Raw genomic sequence first — 26,488 nt, 5'->3', positions numbered from 1 at the left:
TACAACTAAAAAAGGACAAAATTTTTATCCTAGCCCCCCCCCCCCCCCCCCCCCCCCCCCCCCCCCCCCCACCCCCCATAAAAAATCAAATGGTAGCTCCCTTTAGTCCGGTGGTCAACATCAAAGTCAACTTGGTCAAAGTTTTCTCTAACCAGGTAAACCTGTTCCAAGTCATCTGTTGTCACTATACAAGTTTTTCATGTCAAACTTCGACCAGGTAAACTTGGTCCATGTCATCAGTTGTCACTATCAAAGTTTTCATCAAAAACTTAATCAAAGAAAAAAAATGCACCCTGATTGGACAATTACCTTCCAAGTTTATCTAAATTTCAAGAAAAAAAGGATGAGATTCTATTCTATCCAAGTCCAACTTTGACGGTTGTCACTATAAAAAAAATCCACCAAAAACTTGAATCAGTGACCAAGAAAACATTGATAGTGACAACATGCCTTTATGCATATCATTAACATTAAAAACAAATATTATTCATAAATGCAATGTCATTGTGGTGATTTAAAAAAAAAATTAACAGTAAACTAAATATATTTAATTATATATCTGTAATATTGTCTTTAAATCATTCATTAACATTCATTAAACTAAAGTTATACTAAGCCACGGTTTAATGTTTGACTGAACACAATTTTTCCTTGTACAGCATTATATTAATGAAGATGTAAACTTGCAACCAATATGTGCTCGAGTATTATTTAGGAATATGAAAAACATGCGTACATGATATTGTGCATGGATTATATTATTTCTCCCAAAAATTCAATGTTTACATTTAGGAAGTTAGTAATTTGTTTAAGTTGTCAATATCTTGTAATAAGTTGTTAATTTCCACCCGTAGGCTTCTTAGTGAATCAAAGAACATGTTCCGTTCGATTGATTCCACCAAGAGGTGCTGGTTCGCCGCTTGAGAATTATATCCGGCCGAATAGCATAATTTTTGGATTTACAATTCCAAAACAATCCACAAAGGATTTAAAAACTATTTTCCAACGGTGAGTTAATTTTCATTTTATCACATTTGGTTCTGTATAGATATCAACATTACTATTTGGAAAGATGTACTTATCTTGAAGAAACATACCGCTTGATGGTTGTCTTATTACAGTCATTTTGTAATAACATGTATCTCTTGTTGAAAAAAGCACTTTCCCAATACGGAAAAATAAAATCAGACGACGTAATACATTCATATCTAAAACACCAGATGATGATATCTGTTCATATAACCAAGTTATGTCAAAAGGCATATTATTGGGTATATCATAATGATTAAACAATTTTAATAAGAGGCAATTGTAGTTTACCTAAAAACGCAGGGAATCGCATAAACTCCGTATCAGAGCGAGGTCGGGTACGCCGAAAGGGTAGGCGCCTCCTTCAAGCATACACCCGTGACCCGCCATTGAGAATCCAGACTCCATCAGATTGTCACGATTGAGAATAGAACACAATTGACTATTCTGGAATCTAAAGACCTAAGACCACAAAAACATGTCACTAATGACTTAAAACACAAGACACATTATATTGTGATGGTGACTGTAATTCCTGAGTAGTGTCGAATTCGGTCGTTCTTTCTCATAGCCCTGATGGAGCAGTGTATTCAGTAGAAGAACACCCTTGTTGAAGAAGTCTACATAATGTGAACATGCACGATGGGACAGAGTGTTACTGTATGTTACTACTGAAAATGATAAATTGACAATAGGGAAACTGATATCATTTTGACTTTTGACATAGATCTTAGTTTCAAGTCGTTCATCTGTGACGATTTCAAGAAAAAGATGTAGGTATGAAGCAGACCTTCAGAACTCAGCTATAGTTATTTTCTTTTTGTCTTTAAGAAAGACTTGTATGAATTCTACAACATATGAATTCTACAACATATGAATACAAACACAACTCGGAAAATAGGGATGAACTCTTAATCAGATGTTAATGAGACCCTCTACAACAATGAATATATTTTAACAATAAAAACAATCCTAATTTAGCTCTTTGATCGAGTTGTTGTCTCTTTGACATATTTCCCGTTTCCATTCTCTATTCTACATTTAATACTGTTTAATATATTGCTCCTTGGCAAAATTAGTCAAATTTACAATAAAAAGTCGCATTTATTGATTTTCTTTATTGAAAAATAGATCTGAACAGAGTACAATATTAAGTTGATTGATTGTTGGTTGCTTAACGTCCAGTGGCAAATATTTCATGCATGTTCAAGACGAGAACAAATTAACAATAGATACAATATGTAGGTTCTGTAATAAAGGTCGTTCGGGATGAAGGTCGTGGAAATATTGACTGCCACGAGAAAATGAGGGTATATTGGATAGGAACAGAAATTTAGCCTTACAACAGGCCACTTACGGACCCCCTCAAAGAGTTGTTAAAATATTTTTTATTAAGTATGACAGCACCTTTGGTTAATAATGCCAACTCTTCCACTGATTAATTCACGACTTTGCTTAGAGACAATGTATTTCAAACAAACTGACTAAAAGGCAAAGATAAGAAGAAAACCATGAAGAATTACATATAACTATCCCCAGACCTTTTAGATAAGGAAAAACCTTCCAATTTTTATAAAACTTTTTTTCTTAAAACCAACCACAGAGTATACTGAGTCAGCTAAGTTCCAAGTTCTGATATGTATTGAAGGAATCGTGGACATTTTTATATTAAATTTTGCACGAAACTTAAACAAGACAATTTCAGCTATATATAAATAAGGAGTTATGATATGATTTGCACAATGAGACAACAATCCACCAGAGAACAGAGGACGAGGATGTACACAACCATAGGGCACTATACGTGCTTCAACAATAAGCAAAAAGATAACATACAGTAAGTTATAAAAGACACCTGCATAACAAAATGTGAAACAATTCAAAAGAGAAAACCAGCGGTCTGATTTGTCACTTTTTGAGCTGAAACAAATGTAAATGAAAATACAAGAAGAAGTCTTTTATCTGTCTTTATATATACGAGAGTATATATTTTAGCATACTAGTATTTGGTTTTTAAAATTTATTTCAGCTATTTCAAAGATGTAGTTAAATGGATAACATGCTTTAACTTGACTGTCACCATAATTTATAAAAAGTTAAACACAAACACAGGTCATAATACACAGACCACTTTCGATATACACTTTACTCTTTACTTATTTAGTTTAACGTGAATAGCTGTGTCATAGCTGACCACGGATATGACCAAGTTGTCGTAGTTACAATCTTTTCCTCGAATGTGAAATCACCGAACAAGACGTGTCACTGAATTTTGTCTTGAATGATCAACACGAACGGTGTCATTCCTTGATCAGGAACTACTTGCCCGTTAGGAGCACCTGAGTTCACCTATGGTTTTTGTGGGTTTCTTTTTGCTCTCAGGCCTCTGTGTAATGTTGTATGTACTGTTGTTTATCTTTTTTGTCGTTTTTGCCATTATGTTACCTGTTTTACTTCGACTTATGGTTTCCTTAGTAATTTGTCCATCGTTTTATCTGTTCAAACACAATAGGCACTTAAACTGTTGACCTATATATAGTCTTGGTTCATTGATTTATGTGACAGATTTATTACAGTGAATTCACAAGAAGAATGTAAAATGCACTAACATTATACCCTTGAACATCACGTTACGTTATGTACATGTAATTCAAAGTTTAAGTTTAAAGTGTAAGTTTGCAACCTTAGTTCCAGACACCAAACTACCTGTGAATGATAAAGTCAGTTCTTCCTATCAGTGCCTGTTGTGTGGTATCTCGTAATGTTCATTATCCAGTCCGGCTTCATTAACACTACCCGACCCATCACCCCCCCCCCCCCCCCCCCCCCCCCCCCCCCCCCCCCAACTGAAAGTTTTGTCGCGCTTTACATTATTCATAAGAATGACAGCCTAAGAGTTTAAATTAATCTGACCATTTACACTCTTGTCGTTTCGATATTGAACTAAAAAAAACTTAACAGTTTTAAATTGACTCAGTGATATTTTTTTATGGAAACCCATAACACTAATATTGCATGCAAACAACCAAATATAGTTGAAACAAGAACAAACGCCATTCTCAATAAAGCAATTTGGTTCCAAAAGATCGAAATTTCAATATGTAAATTCCATATATAGAAGCTCATTTCTGATATAAAAGAATACAATCTATAACATCGGAATTTTTATTTAGAATAAAACGATTTTTCACTATAAACTTTTGAGACAGTGATAGTGTTTTCAGGAGGGTTTGCAGATGAACAAGGCAGTGGTTCTTACTATTCACGTGATCGCGTTGAAGTATCTCTTTAATTTATTTGCAGTATTTGCACATTTGGCTGCCATGTAGCGTCGTGTTGAATAATTTACGTTCAAAGAACTACAGTTTCTACTAAAAAAACCAAGTAATCTGCGTTTTGGTACTGGCTTGAATTATAACGCATATATACACATTTTTTTTTAACCCGGAGGGTAAATCTGTGCATTTTTTTTTAAAAGAAAGTAATGTACCTAGGCCTACTACATTAATAAAGCCATCCTGAGATGCCGGAGTTTGGTGTGTCATTAGGACCCTTGTAGTTTTGTCTCTATCCATGGTTTGTACACTTTTCTTTTTTAACGCTCCTAAATGTTTTATTAATTTGGGCTATCCAAACTTTACATGTTAACAGTTATGTCACTATTTGAACTGGAAAAAAGTCGGGTGCCACATGTGGAACAAGATCTGCTTACCCTTCCGTAGCACCTAAGATCACCCCGATTTTTGTGGTATTCGTGTTGCTCAGTCGTTAGTTTTCTATGTTGTGTTTTGTATAGACTGTTGTTTTTTTTTTGCCGTTTTTCGTTTTTTGCCATGGCGTTGTCAGTTTGTCTTCGACTTACGAGTTTGAATATCCCCTTGGTATATTACGCCTCTCTTACATTCCAGAAATAAGTGGCATGTGCACTTAAATCTGTATACAAAATTAAATTTCAGTACAAGCTTTAGCTTTACAAACTTTTGTCTCTTAGCTTTCCTGCCTGATTAAGATTAATCCTCGACATTTAAATGACTTGATGAAAAATTGTTCAAATGACAAAAAAATCAACAGATAGATCATATTGGATACGTTTTAACCTGTCAATTGATGAATGTGGATATAACTTTAAATTTCGAAATTACAAAATAGAAGATATAACAATATCAGTTTCCAATGTCAAATCACACTTGGAAACACTACAGTGTCGATATAATATCAACAGTGATCCTACAATATATTTCATAAATAATCTTCTACAAAATCGATATAATATCAACAGTGATCCTACAATATATTTCATAAATAATCTTCCTTTTCATAGAATATAAATGCCAGATGTCGTGTAATAAATAGACTACGTCGATGCGAAGACGTAAAAACTTTGCCTTAGGTTTGTTTCCTGACAGATAACTGATTGGATCTCTAAAACACGTGACGTACTTCACCACATGCACAAATAATTCTGTCTAGACGTCAATTCGTTAGAATTGAAAAAGAAAAACATCTTCAAGGTGACCCTGACTGAACAAGGCGTACAATGGTCTATTATTTCTTTAGAAAATATAAATATTTGGTTAAGGGATAGGGATCGGAACAGCTTTTGAATTATTTTACAATTTACGATATAAGAGAGAGAGAGAGAGATGGACATAGTGCACGACATAGGGGAATAAATCTATGATGTACTGGAAATGCCATGTCATGTCAAAAGAATATTATGGTTTTGAGTTGAGGTTTAGATATGATGACACGAAGACATCACCCCATCAGGTACCCATTTGAAAAACCTAGGTTAAAGGATAAAAAGTCTCATGACCGGTGGGACATAAAAATTCGACCCCTCCCCCCAAAAAGTATTTATGATCTTTAAATTAGAAGTCAATGTCATTTCCAATGGCACGCGACACTTCATCTTGAGATTTCTGGTGATGCACATCTGGACAGTGAGATGCCCAAAAGTCGATCAGATTCAATAGAAGGTGAACGATATTAAAGACTCGTATAATAAAATCGATATCTGTTTGTTAGGTTGAAATGTAAAATTTTGTCGGAAATTAGTTCCACTGTGTATCATCACCAACGGATATAGGTACCCTTGACCTGGTTCTCTGTTCATTGTCCAAGAAAAACTACATTACTCACGGTACATTTACCAACATATAGGTACTGCTGGTCTTTGTACAGTAATGTTGTTTTTCTTAGACAATGAACAGAGAACCAGGCCAAGGGTACCTATATCCGGTGATGATGATACACAGTGAGTTCACCCTCCTAAAAAAGCCACTGGAAAAGTGTCGAAGGGAGCTGCCATTTGATTTTTATGGGGCTAGAATGAAAAATTTTGTCCTGCATTTTTTTTTTTTTAGTTGTAATCTCTGTCCTGCCTTTTTATTTTTCACTCTATTCGGTCCTGCCTTTTTTTGTTAGTTTATCCAGACTTTTTTTTACATAAATTGTCATCCTGCCTTTTTTTTTGCAAAGTGTCTAATCCTGCCTTTTTTTTTTACTCAAAACTCCTGTCCTGCCTATTTTTTTAAATTTCACCCCCCCCCCCCCTCCATAAAAATCAAATGGTAGCTCCCTAACGGCGAAATATACGTATAATTGATAAGTGATGGGTATTTTCGGAATTTTACGACTTTTTGTATGCATTAAGAACACATTCGTTGAATCTGAATACATGTATCTAAAAAATGACAAATGTAGCATTTCAACCTTCAGAGATACAATCAAGTAAAAAATAAGAAATATATTTCCGTTATTATGATTTAAAAATACCTGGATGTCACCAGATTTCTTTACTGGAATTTAATCATAGTGAAAAGTGACAAAATACAAAATAGTCGTAACTTATGTGTCGTAACGACTTCACGCACCAATATCGAATTTTTTCAAACTTAAAAATGATGAATAAAAAAACCAATCCCCCACTCACCCCCTTTGTATTTTTATACAATTAAAACAGAAATTTGTACAGCTATAACATATGATTTCTAAATAAAAATTCATTGTTTCGACATTCAGATGAAGTTCAACCAGTTCTAAATCTAACAAAATTTATTTAAAATATGAAATACCGTCTAACTACTAGTATATATATATAGACGTATACTTTACCTTTAAAATTCTTTCGTTTTATATCTCAATATCGATTTTCACGTGCCTGTCCGAAGTAAGAACCACAAATTTGTATTTTTTTTAATTGTTTTGTCCATTTAGGAATTTCGTGTCAGTTGCAGATTGTCGATAGTTTCTGTCACAAATCTACGTCAATGGACACTTAATGAGCATTGTTGACATTGATAGTACCAAAAAGGGGGAGGTTGAAAGGGACAAAAAAAATCAGAAGTCAAAGATCAACAGTACCATGACGGAAATATGATTTTGCGGTCTTCTATAGCATCTTATTATGCATAACCGTAATGCTATTGTCAATTTCTAGCATACTAGTACTTCAGAACTAATGTTAGTTAATGAACACCCTGTGATATTCATTAAAGTCAACGTCCAGTCAGAATGGGGACGTTAATTCCGATGCCTCGTGTAAAGAAAGTGTCTCGCTCTATGCACGTTAAGAACACTTTCATTAACTTTTTGAGGGGTCCGAAGGTGGCCTATTGCAAGGCAAAATGTCTCTCCCTATCCAATATACCCTCATTTTCTAATGGCAGTCAACATTTCCCCGACATTCATCCCGGACGGCCTCTGTTATAGAACCTACATATTGTAACTATTGTTAATTTGTTCTCGTCCTGAACTTGCATGAAATATTTGACACTGGACGTTTAGCAACCAACAATTCATCAATTATTAAAGCCATACACGGTTTTCCTTTTTGAACTTCTATTGTGTTTTTTTTATCTAATGATAGTCCAGGCTTTTTTATACCCCTGTACGAGAGCGTCAATATTATTATAGTGATTCCAATGTTCTTTCGACAGTAACCCAAATGATTAATTGAGAACTAATCAACCATAAGAGCTAAAATTCCATGTAATTCTATGATACATAAAAATCGAAGAATTTTTAATTTGGTCTTTAAACTTGAACTGTTTTAAATCAATGGTCCTTAATTTTCAATACAGAACAAAAGATTGGACAAAAAGTTGTAAAAAGTAAAATTACAAAAATACCGAACTCCAAGGAAAATTCAAAACGGAAAGTCTTTTATCAATTGGCAAAATCAAAAGCGCAAACACATGAAACGAATGGAAAACAACTATCATATTCCTGACTTGGTACAGGCATTTCCTTATGTAGAAAATGGTGGATTAAATCTGGTTTTATAGCTAACTAAACCTCTCACTTGTATGACAGTCGCATTGAATTCCATTATAGACAATAGATTTTGAATTGTCTGTTACCTTTCTCAATGAAAAAATATAAAGCGGAAGTGGCGAGGAGTATGGCTTCATTGAATTTTGTTTGTGTAAAGATAAAGTTACTACAAACAAAAAATTTAAATTAAAATACGTCAGACTTTATTTGTGTTTTTCTAGTTATACAAGTAAAACTACACACATTTCTATTGAAACAAATAAATAAAACACACTTTCTCGACTAAACTATAACTAATCATAGTGATAGTTATCGATTATCAACAGTGTAATCGTTGAAGTGGACTTCCTTTTCCTAGTACAGGTAACTAACGTATGGTATGGAAGAAACTTTTTGTATTGGGCAACAAATTCATTACACATTTGGAAAAATTAAAGACCATTATAAAATAAGGAAGAGTGGTATGATTGCTAATGAGACAACTATTCGACATATGTTCTAAATAAAAAGCAAGTTTAAGCATTATGTTGACCATTTGATTTTTTTACCTTTAGAAGTTATATGTTTTCTACCTTTAGAAGTCATTTTTTTTTTACCTTTAGAAGTCATTTGCTTTTTTTTCTTTGGGAAAATTGCTGTCTCATTTACACATACCTCATATCTCCTATTTAATTCATATTTTACTCAAACTGCAATGTGTTTCCTCAAGGATTTAATCATTGGTTTCATTTATTAACATATTCGCACCTTTTTATAGTATTTTACATATTGGCGTCCATCTCATTTTGACCAGAAGGTAAGAAGGTCAAATTTATAACTTTTCCTAATATTACACCATTATGTGTATTAGGAGATATTTGTAGGAAATGACAGGAATTTGCCCTTATTTGATATTATGTCTTATATTCAGAACGAGGCTTATCTTCTTTCAAGGTGGTTTTATGACGTTGCAAATTTTTCGTTAGATTTTTATAATTAATTATTTTGATTTTTTTTTCTTAAAGGATTATGTTTTATATAGTGGAATTCGGCAAAGAAGAACACTAAAGTACACTAAAAGGTAAGAGAAACAACAGTTTTCTGATTTTGTGTCCAGCAATAGTTGTCTCATTGGCTATCATACCACATCTCCTTATTTTTATAATGTAAGAAAATGAAATACGACTATTTTTGTCGAGCTTTTGCTATATAGCATATTTACACCCAAAATAAGCTAAAATCCTTATTTTGATGAAAGTTTACAAAATCGTCCAGATTTCAACCATATTAAGATCTAGGAAACCGTGATAGAGCGGGGTTCGACAAACTAAATATTCAAGTCAGATATATGTAACTTGTTACAGCACACATTATGTCAAAAAGATTTGTTTGAGTCGACGAATGCACTGTATGCTACCGGTCCTAATGTACAATGAAAATTGACCTGTTTTCGTTGAATTTTGATGAAAATAAACAAAAGGGCCATTTGTGACTAAATGAAAAAACGCTACGGCTCTTTTCACAACAAATCTTACGAGTAAAATTACTCGTAAGTCATGAACATTTCAGTATAATTAAGATCAATTTTAATAGGAAGTTCTTTTTATGAAAAGAGTCGATGATTCGTAAATATTCAACAGAGATATCTAATACCTATCTAGTCACTCTTTTGACTGTGGTTCATTAAGATACTGATAAAAAAATCCTTATTTGAAATTTTATTCACAAATAGGGGCCAAACTGTGCCCTTATCGAACCTACTGCTTTCACAACAACGTAAAATTTGCAATAGTTACTTCAAAGATCTTCAAATGCAACATGCCCGCCACTCTTTAATGTTAGTGGCGAACAACAAAAATATAACTAAAGCATACCATATAGACTCTTTACTATTCGAATGAATAAAATTAAATCATTCTTAAAAATGCTTGGGGATTTGACTTAAAATTATATACATTCGTATTCATTGGAATTTGCAGTGCATTTCAAAGATGAATACTTGGTTTGTGGTACAAAAGACGTCAAAAAATGCACCCGACAATAGGCTACACATTATTAATTTTGATATTTTACCAGCTATGTGTCGTGCATTATAATTCTTCACATACTGTCTGGTCATGGAAGAAAATTGGTATATCATATTTATGGAATGCACTGCCGATTATGGAGTTATTTCCCTTTTCAGACATTTCATGTGCATTTCTCATAATTTATGTCTCTCAAGACCTTCGACAGAAGTATAAGTCATGGAAAGTTTTTAATTCAACATTGCATTATGAACAGAATATAAAACTAAAAATGTGTAGACTTCCCAACAATGAATCACTTTTTGCATGATTCTTCGGTGGAGTAGTACCATAAAAACAGAAAAACCAGCCACCCTCTTTTTGTCACAGAAACTTGTAATACAGTTTAAATAAGATATAGGAAATACTTTTACATAAACATCTGACGATCGGAAGTCGTAAATCAAAGAAGTTCAAACGCGACCATGGGCAAGTGACAAACAGGAATCGACAAAACGTTATATTGAAAGCGAACCATTTAATAACTCGAACTAAAATATTCAATAATAAAAAATATTAGCAAGGCTTAAATATTTAATTTATTAAAGTGAATACAAATTAATGAACAAACAAATACATTTTTCTCTTGGTTTTCGTTGGGACATAAGTATACTATTCGCAGATTTTAGATCAATATTAAATGAAGTAATCGCCGTCATTTTTTTATATCTGACGCTGTTGTCATTTCCAAAAAGATCAATTAATGATGAACGAATGATGAAATATATTTTTTCATGAGAGGAAAAAAACTAACCGTAATATCGAAGATGAAATTTTACTCGTTTGCTGTCAATATCTATTGTCCATGGATAATTTGGAGAAGCGGAATATATCAAAGGACTATTCAACCTCATAATCCCAAGACAAACTGACCACGTGACGTTGGAAAAACGAAAAACGACGAAAAGACAAACAACATTCTACAAAACATAAAAAAACTAAAGACTGAACATAACGAAAATCCGGGATTATCTCAGGTGCTACGGAACTATCAGATACGATAATCGAACTATCAGACACGATAATCGAACTATCAGACAGGTAATCGATCTATCAGACACGATAATTGATCTATCAGACACGATAATCTATAAACAAAGACTTAAAAAGCACAACAACGAGTAGATGCTACCGATCTATCAGACATGATAATCTATAAACAAAGACTGAAAAGCACAGCAACGAGTTTAACAACACAATCAACAACACAATCAGATACTAGTAATCCTTGACAATTTAGATACTACAAATACAATAAGATATGGGTTATATGTGAATGAAACAGCAACCCAACGACACAAAATACAACTAAAGGTCAACCACAATTGTAACACATACATAAATATCCAACACTTTATAAACTTGATGTAAACGAATACATCAATGTCAAAAACTAAATTCGGTTAGGCTAATTAAGAACCCTGTCAAGATGTCAAATTTGTTGTTCATCTGATGAGAACTAATGATAAGTCTATACACATTGCAAAATTCATCATAAGTTCTATTACAATCGTATGTGAACAGTAGTCATATTCAAACCACAAACCCATACTTCAAAGACTTGTAGCAGAAACAAGATTTTTCCAGTTATAAAAATAATTTGAAGATATCAAGGGCTATCATAAACCGTGAATCAAGGGCTGCCATAAACCGTGAATCAAGGGCTGTCATAAACCGTGTATCAAGGTCTACCATAAACCGTGATTCAAGGGCTGCCATAAACCGTGAATCAAGGGCTACCATAAACCGTGAATCAAGGGCTACCATAAACCGTGAGTCAAGGGCTACCATAAACAGTGAATCAAGGGCTACCATAAACAGTGAATCAAGGGCTACCATAAACAGTGAATCAAGGGCTATTATAAACATTGAATCAAGGGCTACCATAAACCGTGAATCAAGGGCTGCCATAAACCGTGAATCGAAGACGAAAAGACAATACCATAACAAGAGAATATAGAAAAACAAACAACGAGCTATAAACTTCCATACGAACAATAATAACCGAACATAACATAGAGTAGGAGAGATGGATGTGAAACTTAGGGGGTTCCCGAACGGTATATTAATCCTGCTTCACATGCGATACACGTTGTGTTTCTCATGTCAAACCCGGAGATTATTCGTGTACAAGTTATACCACACATAATGCGGCTCTGCTGTTACACAAATATTAGCAATAGTCTGATGTATCATAAAGACAACATTTGTTTGATTGAATGGCCCCAAAAATCATTTACTCGCTCCGTAGAGCTCATCTTCGATAGCCGAAGTGAAAAGGTGGGTGACGGATCGCAACCCTTGGCTAGCGAAGATGCGCAGAGCGTTACAAGTTAGCTAAGTTTGCAACAATGAAATTCGCCGACTGATTCCTGCAAATCTTTAACTGAAAGTCTGGTATTTCTAAATTACACAGTATAATAAAACAACCTATAATACCAAATTTTTGTATGAAAATCCACTTTAATCAACGGGAAAGAAGGGATATGCATGTCGTTTTTAATCAAGAATTTAAAAAATCCTCACATCAAAATAAGCAAGCTATTGACTTATTCACAAGATGAGTTTCTTCTATATTGATTTCGGCTCACATGTTAGAACGCAGTGACATAGCATTTTAAGTAATAGAGCAGTCTAAATATAAATAAAAGCCTGAAAAATCATACAATTCATTTTATTCTTCCGATTATAAGCTTCTAACATATTATTACATTTTTTGCATACCAAAACTTTTGACCCTCAGCGCCCCTGATAAATAATAATAAAAAAACGCATCTTTTGCAGCAAATGACTTGCTTTCTGTTCAGCATTGCTTTATCATTGAAATGATTGGCTTTTTACTTAAATTATGTCTCCTGTTTGAATATCGGATGCTGAATTTTTAATTTCAAAATCTGAATTACAATTTCGAACCTCAAGTTTTAGAGATTGATTTCTATTCTCGAATTACCAACTTCAGATAGTGAATCTCGAACTTCAAATTCGGAATATCAAAAATTATTTTGGAGCTTTCGTAGACGGACGATTAAACGTCAATATAACCTACCTTTCTTTGGAGGAAACGATTATTTATATTGCTTTTTTAAGTCATTTATAAGAACAAACTTTGACAAAGCAAATATGGATCCATCATAAATATATATGTTCATGTACATGATTAAACGACAACGATCGCTGATTTTTAACCTTTACAAGTTCAAAAAATTTTAATTTACTATTTTAAACATTTCCTATACACGCCCTAACAATAAAAAAATAAATAGTGTATAATGATATATTTTTGTTGACGCTTTAGAAATGAGTAATGATTATAAAGACATATTTATTTTTTCAAAAATATTTTAATTGTTTTTGTTTTGTTTTACTTGTGTTTCAAAGATACAAATATTCGCCCAAACAAAATAAATCTAATGAAAAAAAGAGCTTTTTCATGTACTTCGTGTATTTTCAACTGAATAAAGGGACTTCAAATACAAACAATGCAGTCTTCAACAATAGAAAGATGAATGTAGATCTAAATCGCCACGTGTAAAAATTGTTGTGATAAAATTATTAAAATAAAGATAAGAAGATGTGGTATGATTGCCAATGAGACTCTCCATCAGAGACCAAATGAGTACGGCATTCAATCAAGATCAAAACCCATACCGCATAAACGAGAAAATAAGCAGTCTGATTTATGTAAATATAATAAACGAAAACAGATATGATATACAGCAACAAACAGCAACCACTGAATTACCGGCATAACATAATGTGGCGGAGTTAAACGTGTTTGCGAGCGCCCAACACTCCCTTAACCCGGGACAGTCATGTTATAGCACAACATACGAACAAACTAAATAAATCTGTTAAAAAAGGCTTAACTCATCAGATTTAAACAAAGCACACAAAAAAATTACCAAACAGACTTAAAACACAAAGTACCGATCTGAGAGTACTCGCTTTTACTAAAAGCTCGTTCTAGGCAAAAACAACTACACGTATGATGTTATAAAACAAAATCATGTATCCGCCAGCTTTAGCTGGAAATTAAATAGAAACACAAATGAAAAAATAATTGGACAAAGAATAATTATGCCAAAAGAGATGAAAAATTTAAAGAATCTAAAACGGTATTGTTTATTATTGTTGAACATGTTCTTGCTGTTTTGGTTACCTATTATGCCGTTACACTTGCGCGCATTACCATTACATTTGCCTGCGTTCATTTTATTTGGATTTGTCTTTTTTTTTAGTTGCATGCACACACCTACTTACATAATTAAATAATTCAGGCTGGAAGAATACTTATTATTTTTTTTATCCAAACGGTAGTAATATCTTGAATTAAGATAATAATTCTATCCGGACATATTGTTTACCATTCATAACTCGAAATTTCTTTACATACATTAGGTAAATTTATTTTGTGTTTGAGTGCGTTTTGAGAATCAAATAAATGTAAACAATATAAAAAGTAGGAAAAAGTATAAATATAACGGAAGCCTATCAATCAGTCAAAATATTATCAATTTTAATATTTAGCACAGTTGTAAGTTGTAATATAATCACAGTTAACCACTTAAATTTTAATAATTCCAAAACAATATTTATGCAAATGAATTTGTATGAAAATTATAAAACTACAAGAAGTTAAGGATTTTTATTTTCATTCTCAAGACAGAGAATTTTAAGGTAAGTAATGAGCATTTCAATAATGTGTAATGCAACGAAGAATTACATGCAAATGGGATTTTGCATTTCAAAAGCATAACAAACCCTACTTGAAGGTAGCATTATAAGGAATAAAGATGAGATCGGAACTGAGGAGACAGTATTACAAAGAAAATCAAACTTTTTGACTTGTATTGAACACTACCAGACTTTGAATTGTTTTACATTTGTCCCTTCGGGGCCTTTTATAGCTAACTATGCTGTATGGGTTTTAATCATTGTTGATGGCCGTACGGTGACCTATAGTTGTTAATGTCTGTGTCATTTGGTCTCTTGGTGAGGGTTGTCGCATTGGCAATCATACCACATCTTATTTTTATATTAAAAGTCACAGACATGCACAGATGTTGACACCGAAAAATTACGCGTATCCAATAAAACTGAAGTGATATCAAGGAATATGAAAAGGAATGCACATCCTGCTCCGAAATAGAATTACAATTGTACTTTGACCCCTCTGATGACTAGTGACATTCTGATTGGATTCCATTGGGTTAACGTGCTGTTTATGTTACATCTTGTGTATACATCAACTATTATTATTATGATGCCTCATCCCAGTTAGTGGTAAATCTTTGCATTTTACCATGAGTAACACGACGGAGGCCACTAGCGGATCATTTTGTTTTTCTTCGATTTATGCATCTTTTTTCTTATTTTTAAGCTGATAAGATCCAATATGTCATCCGTTATCACTGTTATTATTAAAAACAACAATAAGAAGATGTGGTATGATTGACAATGAGACAACTCTCCACCAGAGACCAAATGATGTTGAAGTTAACAACTATAGGTCCCAGTACGGACTTCAACAATGAGCAAAATTATGCACTTGATGAATTACAAGATTAATTTCTCGATATTAAGTGATTTTCACCATTTGTTACAAACATATGCAACACAATTGTTTCGAACTTTAGCTATTGAGAAAATTTCAAATTGGTTTTAATCTATTTTCAAATTTACACAACTCAAATAAAATTCAAATCTATAAAATAAATATTGCTTGTCATGTTATGAAAATTCACAGAAGGAAACGCATCTATTTTTGGTCAAAAATGTAGGTTATGTATGTCCTCTTATTCAAAGTGTGGAATTTATTAATTTGCACCTACTGCAACAGTCGATCGAGACATACAGTCGCCTGAGAAAAAAATGACATATCTGATATCAAGGAAGTCCATTATTAAATGACAACTCTTTCATGATAATTTCTGCATTGAGTATGCAACTTAATACGTATTTAGGAAGAAATAAACATATTATATGTACCTTTGAGCTTGTTCTTATTTAGAAATATTTCAAGAAAAAGAAACAAAAGCAAAACAAAATAAAAAATAAAGCAAAACAAACTAAAAAAGAATCATTATGATAAAATTGAAAAAAACACCATGGGTGCAAAAGCCCGGTTGCAGTCTTTGTGGATTTCTAGAAGAAAAAAACAGATTTTGTGTCGAATATTGATAATGTATATCAAGTGTTGGATGCCCAAAATTCAGTCTATGAAATGTTGTTATAATCTCCATCTTTGACGTATATGACCTATGAATAAATACGGGTGTATTTCATCCCAAGGCTTATTACCTACTAAAGATATTGTCCTAAAAAAAAGCATTTCTGCAAATTTCAGGTATTTCGACCTTGACCTTTGACTTACTGACTGAAAAAGTAAATAGTAGTCTTCATTCCTAGCTTTTTTAGCCTAGTTTGGTGAGGGTTGGACGTATGCTTTATAATATTTCACCCGGAATCAAAGCTTTTACTTCACTTTCAGTCTTTCGATGGCTTCTGTAATTTTGACCTTTTGTATAGTGACCTCAAAATAACCAGAAATCTCATGGGGCATCATCAAATCAGGTTAGTAAGAACTCTTGAAACATGGTTCAAAAGATAACGTCTTGAAACCAAAATGTTGACAAAATTCCAGTTTATCAATAGATGATGGACCTTTACCTATGATCTATTGACCTTAAAACCAATAGGAATATTTTGCATCCTATGGTGCTCTCCCAAATACAATATTGGTGAATGTTGGACATATGGTTCAAAGATAACATTCGGAAACCACAAATGTCAGTTTATCAATCGCTTCTATGACCTTGACATTTCCAAGTATATTTCTTATGGTTCAGAAGATTTTGTCTGGAAATTGAAACGTTGATGTCCGGACGACGTTCATCATATCAAATAAATATAAGCTAACTTCAACTTCGTCGCAATTTGGATAAAAAAAAATTAAGAAAACCCTCTTTTTATACATAATAAATAAAAAATCTTACTTTTTTGGATTGGAAACATAATGTATGGTATATAAAGTAAAACATTGAATCTGTTGAATTTTAGGTAACTGAAAAGAAGACTTAACTGTTGCATGTTCTTTCGTGCGTGTATGAAAATAAGAAGGACAACTTCCTACCAGAGACCGAGTGACGTAGACATTGGGAACTTTGTTTGTTTTTTGTTGTTCAATTAAATACCCCATCCGTAACCTTTTAAATACATGTACGTGGTTATCAAGACTGTAAAATGGTCTCTATATGACCATCGTCATTTGACCTGATTCGATTAAAATAATGTATAAGTTCAAAAGATCTGCTTATATTTCTACTGCGATTTATAACTGTTACATTAATTTTTGCTTCGCATCACGGTGCGGAGCTATTAGTTTCAGTCGATATACACGCCATCTTGAAATAATTACTTATCACATATAGATTCTGATTGGTTGCTTCATGATGCAGCTGAGATACAGCAACAGCTATTGGCTTAAATGAGATAAAGAATTACAGACTTTTCCCGTGTCAGGATAAGACATCAAATGCCGGAAATTAACTATGTGTATTTTTAAGTTCCGATCAACTGCCATTAATTCATGTTCGTTTTATTATGCATATATTGCACACTGAAATTTGATATTGAAATATATCAATTATTAGTACGTGTTTATTTGCTTTGTTAATCTGCAATATGCACGATTTGTTTTGCTAAACAATGTTCCTATACAATGTTTGCAAAAATGCATTATCTGTATAACTTCTGTCAATCGAGGCACACCTCCAGAGTCGTGTCTATTTGTAAATGTTTTAATTTTCAACAAGTAAAGTGAACAAAATTTTAAAAGCATGGGTGTATAACGCATCTAAACACTGAACAGCCAGTTTAAAATTTTGGAAAAGTTCATCTTAATATATATACAAAAATTGACATTCCAAGTCTAAGACATCCATTTAATATCAATCAATATCTAAAAATACCACATTTCCAATACTAAATCAAGAACCACATGCACACATATTACCTTAAATTAGGATAGAGCGAAGCAGTCCACAGCTTTTTAGAAAGCTCAAACTTGTATAGTCTAGAATCATGTTAAATACATTTACGTGATTTAAATCATCCGTTCGTAGGAACGTTCTTTATTTCCAAGTTTACCTGACTAACTTCCTAAAGGTTTTACCAAGATGACAAACCTCAATGAAATAACAAAACTGTTCAATCTCACGACGGAATTTTTTATAATTTTTGGAAGAAAGTAGTTCACTTTACAATATATTTAAACGTATGTATAGGAACCTATCTTATGCAGGAGTTATTCCTTCAAGCCGGGCCGGTAACTTTGTTTTTAGCTGTATCTTCATGGATAAAATGTGTCTGGCTTTATGGATACAATTTTGCTTTTATTAGTTTTCTAAGTATAGTAAAAAAAAGTATTGATTTCTATTTATAAATCAGTCGGTGTATAGGTTTCAGTCTGAAAGACTTGAAATATCACTTTATACACATTTGTAACCAGATAGCCTATGGAAAGTTGTAAACGTTTTAAATGCGCAGTTGTAACATTAATTTGGAAATGATATTAAGTTATTTAATATGTCTACACCAAAACGGGAAGTATCACATATAAGGTGTCAGATTAGTTGCCATCGGTATCATATTTCTTATCAAACGTATTAGACGATGTAAGATCTTGTCACGTGAAAAGCTGAGTTGCAACAAAAATTACCGTATTACGGAATTATATGTTTGGTATATATATTTGCATTTGATTATTATTTCATTAAAACGGAAGGTATTTACTTATATTAATATCACAACATGTCATATTTCAGATTTGAATTCACTACACGTGTGTTTCCATGTCAATTCGAAATACATGAAATTCATTGAATAAAAAAGATGTGATATATTTTTTATTATTATTATTTCACAGCTGATCTGGCTTAAATCTTAGTGAGAGTTATTGACCACACTTGACGTTCAATGTCTGTTGGCTTTTTAAAAAAAGTTCTCACCTAGAAACAAATAACAGAAAACCAAACTTGCCCACAATCATTCTAGTATGTACAGTTTTGAAGGAAAAAAAAAACAATTAAAAATACGGAAATATCCTATTAGGTGCGAATATCTGATAAAACTTTTTGAAAATAATACAGTAATAACATTCACGTAAAGATAATGGCTGACACCGTTACTAACAATAACTAGAGGCTCTAAAGAGCCAGTGTCGCCCACCTAGATCTATGTGCATCTTCAACAATGGACACTCTCCAACATTATAGATAAGTATGTTATTCATGACTAAAATGTCTTTTTTGTTGAACTTGTACTGTTGATAATTTTCATCTGTTTACAGTTTCTATCTATCTTCTATATTTTTTTTCCAAAACACAAATAGGATAAAAATCGTCATTTAAGGGTAATAGCTCCTATATAAGAAGACAAATGACAAATTCATCTACATATATGCTGACCTTTTTGCAGATCTTGTCTTGCTGATCAGTTTTGCTTTTAAAATTTCTATCTACCTTTTATAGTTTTCAAGATAATCGACAAAGACGCAAAAAAAAAATGCAAAAATTATCATTTACGGGCATCAACTCATAGAGAGAGTTGACTAGACCAACGATTTCAAAAATATCAACTTATTTGTACAGTTTTAAAAAAATCATCTTATTTATGAAAATTTCTATAAATTTAACTGAAAAATAAATAAATAAATACATAATTGTTTTTGCGATTTTGTTAGTCTGAAATAATAATTCTTCGTTGTCGAGAATAATGGTTTTCACAAAATGAAGTGTAATTCAAAGCTTACTGAACAAATGTATTCTTAAAAATAGTGCAAAAACGTTGCGCACGCTGTTCCTACAACCCCTAGAATTTAAAAGAGGATCTTCGAAATTTCCTCTGCAAAACAAAAAAAAAATGTTTGCAAACACTTACCACTAGAAAATAAATTCAGTATATGTTTTTAATTATGTTCTTATAGCTCTTGGTCATATGCTTAGTAATATCTAGAATATTTGAGGATTAAAACAACAAAGCTACGTGAAATAAACGGATGTCCAACGTTACATTTTTGAACAACTGTTTTAACTCTTATGTAAAGTGCCCCTATTTCTTATTCTCTGATCTTCCTGAAACTTGACGGGAACAACGACATGTGTCGGTTTTTGTGACATTGAAGCTGTTATTTTCTCAAATTTCATTTGACTCGGCGACTGCATATTAAGCTGGAAAAAGAAAAATGTCCAACGACGTGTTTCGTTGACTCAACGTCTGAGAGTGATTTTTATAAGTAGATATAGCAGAAAGTGCCTTAAAAAAAGTAAGATAATATTAATATCTACCGAAAGTACAAATATTTGCCTCATTGTTCGTGAGTTCAAAAAAAGTAGATTCTATAAAATCTTCTCTTTACAGACGTTTTTCAAGCGGTAGTCATTTTGTCCAAGTTAATATTTCATTTGTCAAAGCAATTAATGCGGTTTTTTTACCTGATATTTCAATAAGTAATTTATAATTTATCAAAACAAAATTAGATACACGAAAAGTACAAAATGTCTAGATTCTTTTTTTATTAACTACATGTTTGGGTCTCAAAGGAATAAAATGCTACGAAACATTACAAAACGGTAGTCATTTTGTCCCAACGTCTGAAAACGTCGAAAAATCCTAAAAACGCTTATTTCTGACGTTGTAGTACATGTGCTAAATTTGTTTCAATTCAATGTTCCTGATAATTAAAACAAATCGTGTGGTGAAATTTGGAAAAAGATATTGAAGGCTGTCGAAAAAAATAATGGTGCATGTTGACAGACTCGGAACATAGATTCGACACAGAATAAATTTTGCTATTTTTATAAATCATTTTTAGCTTTTAGCGATTTATTCTTGAAAGAGGCAAATGTTTGATTCAGAATGTCAATGAAAATTTAGAGACACCAAGACAGTCGTCTATATGTAAAAGGCGATTTTTTCGTTATGTTGTTGAAATGCCGCGAAATAGATATAGATCATTTAAAGTCGTCCCTTCAGTAAGGTGCATTCACCAAATTAAAAGTAAAAGTCCTCGAAATGTTTTAGTTAGCGACTTGTCCTGCTACCCATGTTATAACTGTCGTACTGAAACTAATCCCTGTACTATCGAAGCCGGACCTTTTCGTCAATAAACTTGAACATGAAACGGAGGTACTAAGTAACCGAAAGACTAATCGCAAACAGCGACGAAAACTATTTCATTTAAATAATACAACCCGGGATTATATTAGCCGTTTTTACGGACGATCCAGGAGAAGATTACTAAATTTTAAAATGTACATCTCCACAAATTGAGGTAATTCATGGAAAAAAGACATCCCAAAAATAAACATAAAAAACCGAATGAAACTTAATTTAATTAATCGACGTCAAAATTTCAGAAAACATTCTTTGACGTCGCATTTTTTGGTGTAACGTCGTGTTGTAGGGACATCGTTAAAAGTATTTATACCAAAATTCAATCTATTTTGTATTATATTTCAGATGATTAAAGGATTTCTGGTCATTGGATACATTTTATCATTAATCAGTCTAAGTTGTGCTCTGGTAGAGGAAATCAAGCCACCCGATGAATTTTCAGCATGTTTAAAAGAAAGATTGTCAAAAAATAATCCAACACACACATCTTATGAATCACTAAATAATTTCTGTATAAGTAGCAATCGAAATAAGCAAACAGCTAAACTTGAAGGCCAGCATTTAAATATATCAGTAGAGACTGTTAACTGGATTAATGAACTTCTTCGCATGTCGGAAGTAGATATACACGAAAGAGCAAAACGACAAGCTACACAGACAAATGATACTATTCCTATCCCGCCATATTTACGGTTTGTTTTTCCAAGTCAATTTGGTACTCCATTGTATCCAATAAGTTTTAATACAGAAAATCAAGCTCAGCAACAAAATAATGCGCAGCAATCCGAGAGTGACTCACAAGGTCAGCAGACGATAGTACAACCAGCCTCTGTTCAGCAGAATCCACAATTACCAGTACAAAACAATCAAAATATTCAAAACCCTCAAATACAAGCACAGGTGCCACAAAACACACAGACAGCACAAGGACCACAGAACCAATTTCAGAACGTACAGATTCCAGCTCAAGGACCACAGATTCCCTTCCAACAACAACAGATTCCAGCAGTTCAAAATCTACAATCGGCTCAGAGTCCCGCAGTTCAAAATCTACAATCGGTCCAGGGTCCCGCAGTTCAAAATCTACAGACAGTCCAAAGTCCTGCAATTCAAAATCTACAAGCGGTTCAAAATTCTGCAATTCAAAATCTACAATCTGTTCAAAATCCTGCAATTCAAAATTTTCAATCAGCCCAAGCACCTGCTCAATTTGCTGCAAACCAAGTCCGACAACCACAGATAGTAAGACCACAGGTCCAACAACAGCCAATTATGCCACCTAGAAGACAGCTACGAGTACGAAAAGAGTATAGACGTCTCACAGACCAGGAGCGTGCAAGATACCACAGGGCGATTCTAATGATGAAAGCCGATACGGTACGACATTCATTTAATTAGTAAATAATTGATTTTGTATTGCATGTAATTTTTTCTGGTAAGCCAGAATGATTTTTTTTCATTCCAAACCCGCATACATATTAAAATGTCGTATGAATGTGACACATATCTTTATCATTGTTTGAAGATCCTTTCACATACAATAAATGGTTTTGTACGTTTTTTGGCATTTTTAGGAATTTCCAATATCAAGAACTACTGATGAGAAATATATCTTTAAAATGCTCATCTGTGTAACAAATTAACACCAGTATCTAGTAATGTTGTTTACTATCACTAGGAAGATGTCACTGCTAACTGACTGTAAGTTCCCAAGGTCATATCATTATCCTGCAGTCAGTACTCTTGTACATGCATAACGACATCTTGATATTGAGAAATTTGGCAGTTACATCATTAAAAGATATGACATTTGTCAGATTTTAAAGAGATAAAATTTTACTGAGATTTACTTTGTTTGATTCAAAACATTTATGGATTACGTAATTGCAAAAAATTCATTTTTACATAAAGATATTGATTCTGTAATAATGGTCACGAGAACAATCGGGGATTTCTTAGTTTACAATATGCGTTCCTTTCTACGGAGCTTAACATGTAATGTATCGTTATCTTTACAGAGTGTTCCACCTAATAGATACGATGCATTAGGTCTGATTCATTTCCGAATGGTTGACAACATACATCATGGCGGTGCCTTTTTAGCATGGCATAGAATTTTCATCACAATGTAAGTACCAAAGTTCAGCTCAAATAAAAAAAAGTATAATGAGCACAAAGTAAAGAAATTATTTACCATTTCCTCTCCGTCACAACCCCTTCACCTTACGATAATGATATGGGGAATTTGGACAATACTTTGAGAGCTTCGCCTTTTCCTTCTATTATTAGTCGAAAACAATATACAAATGGTATAAATACCTAGACTTAGTTTCAAATCCAAATTTATATTTTGATTTATAAATCATATTTTTTTTTTTCAAATTATCTTTAATGTGTTACTTGTATTTTTTAAATATACATGCAATTGCAAATGTCTATATCGTGAATTGAACAAAAATATTTAAAAAAATAAAGCTAGTTTAACTGATATATTAAAGATGTTTAACAGTTAATCTTGGCTGCATATTCATAAAAAAAATTGGGGAATATATAAACATATTATCGCATCTAAAGCTCATTCTTTGTACTAATATAAAAACGAGGAGATGTGGTACGATTGCCAATGAGACAACAATTCACCAAAGTTAAAATGAAGTGGTAATCAGAGTGTTCCAAATAGTCCTAGCCGTTTTCATGAAAAATACCAATTGGCAACAACTAAGTTCTTGAGCATACCAGTCCACTCATTGCCGAGGGAACTATGAATTTTCACATACTGTCTTTAAAAGAAAATAGTGTGTCAATCTATAAAGGTCCTGTGTCAACACTTCGCTTATTCAAGAGTTTTCGAAATCTTTTTTCCATGGTGGTCCTTAAAGAAAATCTGCTGGTCCTCATTATTATTTCTATTGCAAAATACCAAAATTATGTAGGTCCTTTGCGAATTCGAACTTTTGGTGATCAAAACCTTCGGACCATTTTTTCCCGAGAAATCTGGCTTACAAGGTAAGTAAAGCGTGGACACAGATTTGTATTTTAATCAGATTGAATTTATGCTGTCCAGGTTATTGTAGCTACAAGTGGAAGATATCAATTGCTATCTGTATAACATGTCTTCTAAATAACGGGATGAACAGTTCGAATATTCTTGTCACAAGTTATGTTTATTTTGCAGATTTGAAAATGCCCTTCGACAGAAAGTGCCAGGTGTAACGCTCCCTTATTTCGATTCAACGATGGATGAAGCTATGGTAGACGAGACTCGAACGATCATGTTTTCACCATCTTTTCTTGGGAATGGCAATGGTTTGGTAACTAGTGGTCCTTTTGCCTACTGGCAAACACCATCAGGTCCATTGATAAGAAATGTTGGCAACCCTGGTGGAAGTCTGTTCTCAAAAGACGAAATTCGAAGTATTTTGACAAGAACTAGAATTTCAGAAATTTTGGAACCCGGTGCTTCGAACCAATTCAATCTTGAGAATATACATGGGGATGTACATACATGGATAGGAGGTCAAATGGAACCAATGGAAACATCAGCTTTTGATCCTATTTTCTACATGCATCATGCATTTGTTGATTATGTGTGGGAAATATTCAGAGGTAATCAGAGACGGAGGGGTATCAACCCTACTCAAGATTATCCAACTAATTATGGCGCCGAATCGCATGGGCCAATGACTAGTACTGGATTCGGCAACTTAGTCAATTCTTTTGGTTTAAGCGATATGTTTACGTCAGAGGTTTACACTTATGAGCCTAATCCCTCGTGTTCTTTTAATAATGCAAATTGTGGATCCAACTATTTGACGTGTGATATATCCAGTGGCACTCCAACGTGTATTCCAATAACATTTGGTGGAGGACAACAGAATGCACCACCTGCAGGACCAATGGCACCTGGCGGATTTGGTGGGGTTGGTGGACCCATGCTTCCAGGTTTCATGCCAAATGCTTTTGTAGGTAGAAAGAAACGAGCTGTGGAAAAAATTGAAAAAATGAAAGCCAAGCGTCAATTGAAAGTAAATCATACCTCACAACTAAAAAGTCCATTTAGTAGTGATAATGAATGTCATGCTCCTTCAGATTCAAGCCAGAATACATTTGCAATTGATGGAAAATCCGATACTAGGAAATGGGTCTTTATTCCAATCAAGATAGTAAGTAAACGATCACCTGAAAGTAAAAATTTCCGTGCTTTTCCGATATATGATGGTGTTCCTGCAAGGGAGTTTGATATATATAGTCCAGAGTCGTATCCAGAGATCAGTTCTTACTTTGAAGATGAGGTAATGCCACAATCAAAACGATGTATACAGTCGAAAGGAATTGGCAAATCTGTAGGTCGTATTCATATCCGTTCGGATGGTCTTAACTACCGTGGTACATACGACGAATACGTTATCGTTGACCTTCGACAAGCCTTTATGGAATCCATGACTTATATTGCATTGCGAAATCCGGAGAAAGAATATTCAGAGGTTCTTATTTCAGCATACGATTCTTGTGGAAGAAAGTGTAAAGCTTTCTGTCGAAATGAGGAAGGTGATACATCAGCTTTCCATGAATGTGCGGGATCCATCCGGGTCACAAATCAAGCACCGTACGGCTTTGGGAAGAATTATGGATCAGCTGTGGACATGTCATGGAATATAAAAAGCAAAGCATCCATTCCAGAATTTAAGAATGATTCAGTTCATGTTCAGTTTTTCTGTGATCATCGTGAATACTAATATATTTATTTGTTGGGGTACAACTTAAAAATTAGAGGAAACAATAAAATTAGGTACATATTTACCAGATTCAGCCGCTTCTTGTCCTTTAAGTTACTAACTTGTAAAACTAGAAGAATACACTTACTGCTTACCAGTCTTTGTTCTTAGTTAAATGGCGCTTTTAAAGCAATATCCTTTAAATTATATCTTATTTTTATTTCATTGTCGATGTCCATGCTTGTA

The 26,488-nt window shown here is 33.2% G+C and overlaps 1 protein-coding gene across 1 annotated transcript; it reads left to right on the top strand.

Moving 5' to 3' along the window:
* The first annotated feature begins 911 nt into the window (after positions 1–911).
* Positions 912–26,332, top strand: LOC127724052 (uncharacterized). The gene is made up of 5 exons (XM_052230830.1): positions 912–1,008; positions 9,312–9,367; positions 21,873–22,904; positions 23,546–23,655; positions 24,703–26,332. The coding sequence occupies exons 3-5, from the start codon at positions 21,873–21,875 to the stop codon at positions 26,261–26,263; spliced, it is 2,703 nt and encodes a 900-aa protein (XP_052086790.1). The 5' UTR covers positions 912–1,008; positions 9,312–9,367; the 3' UTR covers positions 26,264–26,332.
* Positions 26,333–26,488: the final 156 nt, after the last annotated feature.

The sequence above is a fragment of the Mytilus californianus genome, unplaced genomic scaffold (genome assembly GCF_021869535.1).
Source record: "Mytilus californianus isolate M0D057914Y unplaced genomic scaffold, xbMytCali1.0.p SCAF_14, whole genome shotgun sequence".
In the NCBI taxonomy this organism is placed as follows: Eukaryota; Metazoa; Mollusca; class Bivalvia; order Mytilida; family Mytilidae; genus Mytilus; species Mytilus californianus.
Note: the sequence above shows the minus strand (reverse complement) of the source record. Positions and strands in the feature narration are given on the sequence as shown.

Excerpts from the sequence above, each read along its gene's own strand:
- LOC127724052 (XM_052230830.1), top strand. The coding sequence starts at position 21,873 with ATGATTAAAGGATTTCTGGTCATTGGATACATTTTATCATTAATCAGT. Across the intron at positions 22,905-23,545 it reads TAATGATGAAAGCCGATACG|AGTGTTCCACCTAATAGATA; the intron begins GTACGACATTCA and ends TTATCTTTACAG. Across the intron at positions 23,656-24,702 it reads CATAGAATTTTCATCACAAT|ATTTGAAAATGCCCTTCGAC; the intron begins GTAAGTACCAAA and ends TTTATTTTGCAG.